This window comes from Macrobrachium nipponense, chromosome 6, assembly GCF_015104395.2.
Source record: "Macrobrachium nipponense isolate FS-2020 chromosome 6, ASM1510439v2, whole genome shotgun sequence".
NCBI classification, from domain to species: domain Eukaryota; kingdom Metazoa; phylum Arthropoda; class Malacostraca; order Decapoda; family Palaemonidae; genus Macrobrachium; species Macrobrachium nipponense.
Window position 1 is genome coordinate 121,622,363 of NC_061108.1, and position 12,399 is coordinate 121,634,761.

Here is a 12,399-nt window from a genome sequence, read left to right on the forward strand (position 1 = left end):
ACACTACAGCTACCTGTACACTGTATAAACTTTATTATATCTTTACATACTTTAGACACCCACATGTACTGTACAGTAATTTCTATAGTACTATACTGCATAAATATAATTTTACTTATTGCACCGTTGTGGGATTACAGCGCCTTTGACTGGTCTAGAGTTTCGAAAGAAGGTGTGCGGCGGCCGTAGGCTTTAAAATCGCTCAGCGTCGAAAATCGCTTGGCGTCGGTGGCCAGGAACGGAACCCCTGCCGCTAACCGAGGGCCGCCTGTATTTAGATTTATGGTGAATTTTTGAAAAAAACTTTTTTTATGTCCGCTCATTACGAATTCATGCATCATTTTGTGATAATATTTTTTCTGTGTTGCTTTGATCGTTTTACAATTTGTTATATACCAAAATCATCGCAATTTAGTGTACAATACAACAATAAAAAAGTAAATCATTAGCTTTAACCGTTTTGCTCACAGTGCGATTTGTATACAATTACATATATGAAATTTTATTTGTGCTGTCATATATTCCAATATTTATATAAGATAATATTTTTTTCATTTCTGATGGTTGCATACTAAACTTCAGGGAATGACAAAAAAAGGAGCCAAAAATGAACTCTTAATCTTAAAAATTAAGCGTGCTATGATTTTTTGAAAAAACTTTTCTTCCACTTCGACGCTAACTCCCGAACTCCGCCGGCATACGAGAGACACTTTGGTAAATAGCGGCTTGGCGTTTAAGGGTTAAGAAACACTTGTCCATGGTGGAAGGTGATATAAAAAGAATGAGGAGAGGATTATAAGTAGATAACCCACAGTTCACCAGTTCATGATGATAATGAACTGGTAAATTTTTTCTTTGAAGCAAATAAGATATTTGCACAGCTAATAATGACTCGTTACAAACCAAAGCTAGCATGTATGGGATCAGTGCCAAAGGGCAAACAACTCATTAGGTCTTAGGTCTAGAGTAGGACAAAAAGAGATACCTTGACATTACATCCTACAAAGATAAATAAGTCCAGTCAGACTAAGAGGGAAGTGTTGAGAACAGTTGCACAAATTTAGGATCCATTAGGAGTACTTCTACCTGTTACTATTAGGGCAAAGATATACTGGCAGAATTTCTTTAAGGAACAGTTGGATTGGGATGATCAGCTCCCAGACCCATTACAGAAACAATGGGTTGAGTTATCTGAAGACTTGAAAAAATGTCTTGATATTTCCCTTCCTAGGAATACTAGCCTAGGGGGACTTCTTACACATGTTCTGTGATGCCAGTGAAACAGCTTATGGTTGTGTAGCATATAGTCAAAAAACAAAAATTCTCATTTAATTATGGCAAAAGCAAGAGTGGCACCCATTAAAGAATTGACTGTTCCAAAAAGAATGGCCAAATTTATTAAAGAATCCTTCAAGAAGGATGAGTTTGTAGAACTGTTCGTTTGGTTGGACAGAAAAGTCGCCCTAAGTTTGCTAGTATCAAAAAATGTTTTACCTGTATTTGTGAGAAATAAACTCTAAAATTCCAAAGGCGGTCTTGTCCTCCTAGGTGCCTACGTATAATCCCAGTGACTGGTTGACATGTGGGAAAAGGACAGAAATGATCTTGGATAGCTCTTTCTGGTTGGAGGGACCTCCTTGGTTAAAAAATATTACTCTTGGCCAATAGATAGGTCATGGTTGGGTGAATCACTTGTACAGGGTAAGGAAGAGAGCAGAAAATCTGCTGTTTGCTGAACAGAAGTTCCGAGTGGAGAGAAACTGTTGACGGCAACAATCACAGTACGCGGCCCACTTGACCTGGTAACCTGCTGATGAAATCCTGAGGTAGCCGAACATCTGACCTGATGCCGTGCGAGAAATGCCTCCCTCTCGGAGATACAGTGGTCCACCCGTATTCGCAGGGGATGCGTACCAGACGCCCCCGTGAATAGTTAAGAGCCCGCGAATAGTTGGAACCCGTATAAAAATCCTGAAAACAGTCTATTTTGTTAGTTAAAACTCAAGAAAAACCCATAAAAATCTTTATACCTGGTTTTTTTAATAGTTTTATCACAATAAGTGCATTTTATGACGAATTTGATAAAAAACAGGAATTTGTGGATATTTCTCATAGAAAAATACCGCAAATATGCAAATTTTCGGTGAATAATGCAGGGAAAAATTCCCGAGAGAAATTGCGAATGTGAGAGTGCACGAATCCGGACAATGCGAATACAGGGGGTCCACTGCACATACTCGACAGTCTCCAGCCGTGAAGAGATAGGCACTCTACTGACTGGTGGAACCTCTCCACATGAGGTTGGCAAAGGTCGTGCCAAGGGGAATCTCTCTTAGAACTGCAGACATAAGAGACAGAAGGTGTGGCAACCACTCTGCCTGGGGGCAATAGAGGAGCCACCAAGGTCATCCTGAGATTCCTAGAACTCATGACTCTGTTCAGGACCTAATGGATCAGGCAGAACGGAGGGAAGGCATACATCTCTGAATTGTGCCAAAGATGCTGAAGAGCATCCTCTGCCAAGGCAAAAGGATCCGGGACCACCGACAAGTAGACCTCCAGCTTCCTGTTGAAGCGGGTGGCGAAGAGGTCTAACATGGGTCTTCCCCAAGGTGAAACAGCCTTTACACTTTGTCCTGATGTAGGAACCACGCTGTACCCAGGACTTGACTCCGACAACTTAGTTTGTCAGCCACTACATTCCTTCTGCTTGGAATGTATCTGGCCATGAGCTCAACTGAGTTGTCAATCATCCATTGATGCATCTCGACTATCAACGAGGGAGCTGGTGAGACACCAGCCCCCACCCCTGCTTGTTCACATAGGCCACCACAGTGGTTATCCCCTCTGTGAGCATACCTCCATACAGATTCCATGGTCTAAATACAAAAGGGGGATCAGGCAAAAAATGCACTCAGCTGGCTAAGATCAATGACTATTCTGGATCTGACATACACCTTTTCAGCACAAAGGAAATCAACAGTATGATCATTTTCACTTTTCAATTTTGTATACTGAAGTGATTGTTTTATTATTGGTCATGGTATAATCGACTAACTCTGGTTTTAGTGGTTTTAGTACGTAATGTTATATCACTACACTATTCAACATTTTGGTACTTTTGTCTATGTACATTTTATGTGCACTCGTTTCTTATCACATAACTTTCAGCAACCTGTATCAGTTTTTTCACACTGAAGAGGAGACATGATATCTCAAAACTGTGAGAAAATATTTCTCAAATCTGTGATTTTTCATATCCTTATCAATTCAACCCTGAACTTCAGACATCATACTTCCTGGAAAGTGGGTTAATGCAAACAAAAGTACGTATCTTTCAGGTCTATGGAAGACCGTCCCTCTGTGAATAGACCTCTGTACAGACTCCATGATCTCAATATAGTAAGGGTTATGTGAAGAATCTGCTGAGCTGATTGAGTTCAAAGACTTGTTTCCATTTTAGGTAATCATTTTACTTTGACATTTTCACACAAATGTCTTTTTAGCACTAAACCAATCAATAGTATGATGCTTTTAAATTTTCAAATCTGTATCTTAGTCTTAAGTGTACTTAACTGGTTGCTTTATTAATGACTACAACAAAATTGATTATCTGGTTTTGGGGCTTTTAGTAATGTGATATTTCTGCAATTACTGTGTATCAATAACAAACAATGGTTTCATAAACATCTTCCTGTCAATAGCCACACTGTTCTTCCCCTATTATAATCTTATAATTCCTACAGATCTGGTCAGCCACTTCAACATGCTATCATCTTTAAACACCATTATCTCACTTGTAAATAAATCAACTAAGGTGTCTTTCTCTTCTTTACCATCATAATAACACTATGTACTTGCATCCTCAATACACTTGGAATGTTATTCTCAAACTTACACCAACCCTTTCCACTTATACATCATTCAGTTCAACCCATCTTTTATCTTACACAATCCTAATACACTACACAATTTGCTGCAGGGCAGCACTCACTTCAGACAGCATCTCTTCATTTACATTTTTTATTTATTAATTTTCTCTCTACATTTATTTCCAGGCATACCAGCTTCTTACTCTAATTGAAGGGCCCCCTCATCTTTGCCCTATACTTTTATTTCTTGCTTTGTATTCCTTTCCTTCTTGACTACATTATTACCTCAACTTTACAGACGTCTCAGGGGGTCTGCTTCTTCTGCTAAGTAATGAAATCCACTAAGTAACACAGACTTACAGAATAGGGTACCCCAGGGCTAACTCTCATGGGTTTATAGTCCAGCAAAATTTCTTATAAAGCATCTAATAGCACATCCTAACTGGTATGTTGTAATTATAATTCAATTTAAAGTTCTGAATTGCTTATCACTCAAATTTAGAAATATATCTGCAAACTGAATTGCTCTTAACAGTGTTTACATATTTATAACTACTTAGGCTTCCAAGTTGTGAAAAGTACTGTGTACAAAACCCACACAACATAATACTATAAATAAAACTAACACTGCTTCTTTTTAAACAGAATTACCCCAAATTCTTCTTTTGCATACTGGATTAGTATTTATCTACTCTTTTCCCAACTCCTACATTTTTAACCCTAGAACATAATTCATCCATTTGACCTTCGAATATACTTTGACTAGATTACATTCAGACACATTTTCATCCTTTCCTCTCAACTAACATCTTCAATTTTTCTTCAACCAAATGATAATAGTAAACACCTCCAGCTTCTCCTTTACCAGAAACATCAAATTTACCAACTTGCTCTTCTATCTACTCCATATCCAAATTTCCTCTCTTTCCCAAGTATAATTACAAAAATCTTATCTATAAAGTCTTGTTTTATTACCCTTGTACATTTATGCAGTATTTTCTTGTCTAACTTGAAAATACCCAAACCACAAGACATCACACTAGGTTTCTTACTAGTTCAAAGATACAGCAAGTAAAAAAATGACAAGCCAAATAACACCTTTAAAAGAATAACTTAGACAACCTACAAACCCTTATTAGTAACCCTACAACATCACTAATATACATACACTCTCCAATAACTCATATGTACATAAACTGTACATATGACTTGGACTTTCTGATCGCCTGCTCAAAAGACCTTTCTTTCTCTGCAAGACTACCCAGCTCATGACTATTTATTCTCTCTCCTACAGAGAAAATGTCTTATACGAATGCCCAATTTGGTATCCAAGGCTCCCTGAATTCCAGATGGAAATCTTCAATGCTCTGAATACAGCAGAAATCAGCACCAACGGATTCCTTGATATTGTAAGTCAAAACATCTCCTTATGGATATCCTTACTAAACTAGACAACAGGAATCTCCTTATGAGGAACACCCAGTGTTGGGCCAGGGGCAGCCAGGTCTCTGCCACACTGCAGAGAGGGAAACTTAGGTGGGGGAATAAAAACCATAGGAGAAGCAGGGATATCAAGGGGAGGAGGGAATCCCTCTTAAGGTTCACCCTGAAGCTGAAATATTGCATGGGAGAGCCTGGACCCTCTTCTGGAAGCTCCTCCTTTTGTAAGATAAAGGTTGGTGCCCCTGGCCCTCTTTCTCTTATAAGCAAACACTTTTCTGTATGAAACTTGAAAGTAAATACTTAGCTCCTCAGTAGATAGTTTCAACATCTTGGTAATAACGCAATGCATAATGAAAACACTCTTGGAGCAGATGTGTTTACTTTGAGCAAGAATTAAAAGTAACTGGAATAAGAGCTTGATCTACCTGTACCATATGTGTGGAAGAATGGTTAATAATTATCTTCCAGGTAGTCACTAGGCAAGGTGAAGAGCCTTCCTGCCTTGGGTTCTCCTGCATTGGGTTCATTCCTACATAGTGACCCCAAGCAAAGTTCACAGGTCGTTATCGAGGACTAATATTTCTTTGGAGGGTAATTATCTTCATGATATTTACAGTCATATGTTTTTACAGTCATCCTCAATGGACTTGTACTAAACATGCTGCAAAGGTGGATACCAATCAGGTTAAAATCCTTGGGGGCCACTATCTAGGCAAGATACCTCCCTCGAGCCCATTTATATTCTATCACCATACAAACAATGGCTGTACTCCAACCTAGACAAGCTATGAAAGAATTCTAAATACTATTAACTGATCTATCTCCGGGGTCCAAGCAGGACCATAAAGGTAACTCCTCTGAGGATGAGAAGTGGCTACACTATAAAAAAACCATCAACATTTTGAGGTTAGGCAGTATTGGGATGAAATTCAAGTGTTGGGGGATGGTTTAAACATGTCTCTCATGAGAGGAAGGGATGTTCTAAAAGAATTATCATGAAAATAATAAAAACTTGGCATTTTCTGGAGTTTTTTTTTATTTTTATAAGCCACAACTGACACAAACAATGAAGAAATCTACTGTGTTTTATAAAGGTGCACAAATAATCATGTAGAAATCTCTATTAATAATAAGGGAAGGTCACTAAAATTTGAAGCGAATGGATTTTTTACTAGATCTTGCTCTAAAAATCCAAATATGAATAAGACTGAAAATTTTCCTAGCCTAATCTATCCTTAGAAGCACAAATGTGCAATCTACCCATCTGTTCACGTTCCTCGGTCCCAGTACACTCCAGCTTAAGACTTTGAACAACACCACAACAAGACTTACAACCCACAAACTCCCATAAGACAGAGCTCTCTCTCCTACCCTACCAAACACCAGTTCCACATGTCCTCTACTCCATACTCTGTTATTGTTTTTCTTTCCATTCCACGCCGCCTCCATCTTGTCTTCTATGATGTCACATCTTATGACATCACAACAAACTTAAATGCATTAAGACATTTTCTAAAATCAAACTGATGTTTCCCATGCACTGAACATTGTCAACATTCACCCATACAGAAAATAAAAATAAAACTCTGACTAAACTGATATATAATAAAATACTTCTTAGTCAAAAACATAAAAAGTACTTGAAAGTAAACAATCCTGAGATGGCAACTAAAGTTTAACAAAGTGTTATTTGTTACGACATAGATACCAACATAGTGTTAAGAGTAAAATTAATTGGCTTCATAACAACACCAAACCCCGCATTCTATCACGAAAACCATTTTCGTTGCAGGCAATCATGAGAATTATTAATAATCTCAATGTTAAGCCAGCTCAATCTTTTAACACATGTAAGTTTTGGACTGTTAAAAATAAGTCCTCTTCCTAAATCCTATCACCTGATATTTTTCCTGGTGTGTGCAGTTTTTGAACATTACTTTTATAGTACCCTTCTTTTTTTATACTTATGCTTTAGGGGTTTTATGTATTATGATTATTCCGATTTTATCTATTTGTTAGTGATATTTTGATTGCATTGTCTATATTTCATATTCAATACTTTTATCTTACATATTTAAGGCAAGCATGATTAATGGCTGCTAATCTGTGTTTATTTTTTGTGTTTTTTAGTGTTTTCCAAAAATTTATAGTTATATTTTTCTTTTTTTGGCATGATTTTTGGCGGAAAGTTATAACTTTTGTTGACAACGCTCTGTCACAATATTTTAGGTTCAAAGTCACCACTAACACTGCTGCACAGTTTGCAACAAGCTTTTCACTACAGGGGGCTGAACCTGCAGTAGTTTAGGACTGCCCCATTTCTAGGAAAGCCATTCTGCTGCCTGAGGTTTGCCTCACAAATGTTGTCACAACAGAGGCTTTTAATTCTACTACGGAAACAGGTCCTATGGTCATACTAATGGACTTTCTTTTCTCTACCATATGAAAACAGATCCTTCTTCCCTTCCCAGTCCCAAAAAGGAAGAACCTCAACCACATCCATGATGCAGACATCTGACATTATCAAAAGTCTCCTCCTTCACTTCCAGCACTCACCTGGCCACAACTTTTCCTCTGCCTCAGTTATTTCCCTGTAGCCAGCCAAGCTCTAGCACCCATACATGCTCTTACGAACATTGTCAATTCTCAACAATATTGAGTTCATTCTTCTAGGATATCACATAGGCATAATCCTACCAATTCTCTTGCACTCAGTTGCCCTTTCGCTACCTGCCACACTGACTTCCAATGTACTTTTTTATTACAAAAGAAGTTTTATCAGTTTCTTACTTTGTGAAGGGCCTTGTAGCTGTATCAGACTACATGAAAATGGAAACGGCTCCTGGGATCTATGGAACCGTATGTGCTTAGACACACCTACCTGGAGGAACATAGCATCTTATTCTTCAGTAACGGGAGGTGTCTGGGTTTTCTGTGCAACACACTAAATGACTATGTAATATAAAGTGATGAGTTTGTACTGAGAAATTTTGAAAATTTTTCAAAAAATTGAATATTTCCCACAACCCAATCCTTTCCAAACACATTCTAAATGAAATTTTCCATTCTCATTCACTACTCATTCACACCTACTGTACCGATCCCATTTTCCTCTACAGCATACTTTGGCAATGCATCACCTAACTTAGTCACCCTTTTATATAAAGTTCGCCAAGCCCAGTTTGATAAAGATTCAGAATCTCCCAAACAAATTTGCTTAACACTCTGTCTTTTCCATTCCTAGAATAAATAGTCTCATGGCTACTAGTTGTTCTCCTGTTACACTAAATTGTATCATACAACCCATGAACTAAACATTTGCATTCTTTCACCAACCCTTGAGTTGTCACTACAAACAATACACCTTCCGCAACTCTATTTTCACCTATCCAAAACAATTACTATTCTGTGTCCTTTCTATTGCTACAAAGAATAACCAACTTTTTGCCTATTCTATTAAGAGCTTATTTTTTCTCCTATAAAATTCTAATTATTGAAGTCAATTGGACTGTCTGTCGACTATTTTTTTTATATTTTGTATTTGTCAGTATATCTTGATTTTATCTCTGGGTAAACTTCTATGGAATTCAACATGATTTTATTTGTTTATTTCCATTTATTTTCAGCTGAATGTTCTTTATTGATGATATCTTTAAGATCAAGCTGACATTGGGATTGGGATATGTAGATAAACCATGTATCCACATGGATATCAAATTTAGTCCTTAAGATATTACAACCAGGCACAAAAAAAAAGGCAGCTGTTGGACAGTAAATAAAAGAACACAATCTTTTTACATTCATTACAAATTAACCGTATAATTTTTTTAAGATAGACAGACAAATACAAAATATTAATAAGAAAAGAGTCACTGCAAACAATGTCAAAACTAAACTTTTGAAAAAAAAGACATGCATAATGCAGTACAGAAATATTTACTGAAGTGGCTAATACACAGCCTGACACTGATTACTACCAAATTTTCTACAAAAAAAGGTAAAAAAAAAATTGATAGCCTTTGTAATAATAATAAAAAATATCAAGGTAAATTCAACTTGAGTCTCCTGCAGACAAGACGGAACAACAGGAGAATATCATTACAGGCTGGCCAAGTTTATGAGCAAACCCCATTTTGCAACCTAAGAGTAACTTCAATTTTGTCAACAAATGGACTTTTTCAAAGCAAATCAAAGCAAAGAAATTATACTGTGCAGCACAGTGATTTTGCTGGAAATGCTCCACTTGCTGTAGCCAAGCAGCATTAAAAACAAAACTAGGTGCTATTAAATGGCACAATCACTCAAAAATTCATTAAAACTATAGCATTAGTTATGCAATAAAACTAAGACAACTGCTGGAAAAAATATAAACAAAAATACTTCACTATCTCTTCTCTAGTTAAACCATTATTCTGTTAAAAAAAAAAATTCTAATCTGAACAAAACTTTGTAAATCCCACTCTCTTTACTAAGTTAAATTACACAACTTACTTGAAGTCTTCTTCACTCTGAGTAATTGCCATTTGCAGTCTGACATCATCTGATCGCTGTTTTTGCTCTTCTTGTTCTGCTTCTTCTTTACTCATGGCTAATGCTAACTGGAGCTGTAACTCTTCTTCACCAACAGTCTGAGGACGGGCAGCTTCAAGCTCTGTTAAATTAGAATCGACTATAAGACAAAAAAAAATCATCCAAAAGATAGACCAGCAAGACAAGAATTATTATTCACTATTCTCTACAAACAGTCTAAATGACCAGGTAGACTGTTATCCTGCATAATAATGGTACTGGCAAGTTCTTTCTCTAAATTCCAGCAGGCTAAATTTACATAATTAAGCACTCTAAATAGATTTACAAAAGCATAAGATGAAGTGTTCAAGGTCTACAAATATCAACATCTTTTTAAATATCTTTTCTACTTAGTTCAATTGCTGTTCACTCCCAATACAACTTTAATTTGACAGAAATACATTTTATATATACTGTAAAAAAGAAAACATGCCTTATAGTTTTACTTTCATCTTCAGTTGTTGCAACATATGTTATGAACACTTATTGGATGATAAACATACCTCATAAAGAAAGACAGATTAAATGTTTCAGAGAATAAAGAAGAGTTTGAATATGACAAAGACATACAAATCAAGAGGCAACACCATTCGCTTTTTCTAAGACCAAAGAAAATGTTACTCAATCTGTGGGAGATGGAACTTGAAGTTTTCCCATTTTGGTTTCTTTAGTGAAGCAAAGTATAAACTATACTATGCTTTACTTTTTATTATTTCTTGTACGTCTTATGTCTTGTAAGTTTTTGTAACAGTTGTGTATACAGGCGGCCCTCGGTTAGCGGCCGGGGTTCCGTTCCTGGCCGCCGACGCTAAGTGACTTTCGATGCTAAGTGATTTTAAAGCCTACGGCCGCCGCACACCTTCTTTCGAAATTCTAGACCAGTTAACAGCGCCCTAGACCAGTCAAACGACGCCTTAATCCTGCGATGGCGCAATAAGTAAAATTACATTTACGCAGTATAGATCTATAGAATTTACTGTACAGTACATTATAGTATTACAAATACTGTAAAGTGAAAAAAGCCTAGCTTTAATTCTTTGGGTGTCTAGAGTAAAGTAAAGATATTATAAAGTGTTATACAGTATACAGGTAGCTGTAGTGTTCAAATTACGATAATCCGATTTTCTGAGAGACCAAATTACAATAGCCTAACTTTATCCCATCTTCTAGTTACATAAGTTCAAAAACAGCAAAAGAGAATGATGAAAGTATGGTTTTAATATTATACTCGTTGCATAAATGTGTACAGCCATGAACAACTGAACATGACACGAACGTTTTTTTTTTTTTTTAAGTCCTGTCATTTAAAAATGGCATTAGCCGGCTGGCCCCCTTAAACTGGAGAGGGACTGAAGCCCATTGAGAAGCTAGATAAATTTATACCTAACCACTCAAACCCTGAGTGACGTACAATGATATATGGGAGAATCATTGTATATAGGGAACCAAAGAGAAACTTTGACGGTCCAATAGTAAACCAATACACTACGGTTTGTACTACTCCAACTCCTCCTTGCCAATGAGGGGAGCATATGCTACCGAATAGAGGGTTTGATATTTGTATATTAAGCGCCCACACTATCAGTATGACTACCTTACTCACCTGTATCAGACCAGTCCAGCGAATGATGTGTCTATTCCTTAACGCCCTCGAAGGAAGAAGGAAAGGTACAAGAGAGAGAAGGAGACCAGTCAACTCACTCAATCTCTCATTCACACAATAATCTTAGGTAAGATACAAAAGTGCCCTGTTAAAGGCAACTATGAGTTACACATCCTGTTGGGCAGCCACCACAGGACCCAGGGAAAACGTGTCCATAGATCTGTGGGCAACATCCTTAAGATAGAAAGAGGTGAATGTGGACTGGCGTAACCAAGTACTAGCGCTCAGCACTCTATGTACAGCCAAGTTTTTTTTTGAAAGCCTGAGAGGGACCAATACCCCTAATGTCATGCGGTCTAGCCTGCATAGATGTGGCGGTGGAATCATCAAGAGTCAAGTATGCCTGTCTGATGGCTTCTCGTATCCAAAAAGAGACAGTATTCTTAGACACGTTTCTTCGTACGGCCTGTGCTAACAAAAAAATCTGCGGCAGCCTGGTCTAAAGTGCCAAGTCCTTTTAAGATAGCAACACAGGGCCCAGACAGGGCACAACAAAAGCTCTTGAGCATCATCATCCACAAAGTCATTCAGTGATGGAATGGATTCCGGGACAAATTCAAAGGACACTGACCCCCAACCCCTGGTGTGCTTCACAACATAGCTTAGGCTATGGAGCTCTCCTATCCTCTTGGAAGATGCCAAGGCCAGAAGGAAAACTGTCTTGAGTGTCAAGTTCCTGTCAGATGAGTGACGCAAGGGCTCATATGGAGTCTTAGTGAAGCTCTTGAGAACCAAGGAAACATCCCATGTCGGAGGCATGAGCTCTCTAGGAGAACTCGACTGCTCAAACCCCTTAACTAGCAAAGAAAGTTCCCAGGAAGAGGAGATGTCGATACCTCGAAGGCATAATAC

General features: G+C 37.6%; 1 protein-coding gene across 14 annotated transcripts in view; it reads right to left on the reverse strand.

Annotated features, from left to right (window-relative positions):
- Positions 1 to 12,399, reverse strand: part of LOC135216083 (epsin-3-like) — a 305,512-nt gene that overhangs the window by 190,961 nt on the left and 102,152 nt on the right. For all 14 annotated transcript variants that reach the window (XM_064251091.1, XM_064251086.1, XM_064251088.1 and 11 more), the window contains one exon: positions 9,807 to 9,966. In XM_064251091.1, coding sequence (XP_064107161.1) covers positions 9,807 to 9,966 — 160 coding nt within the window. The remainder of the gene's footprint in view (positions 1 to 9,806; positions 9,967 to 12,399) is intronic.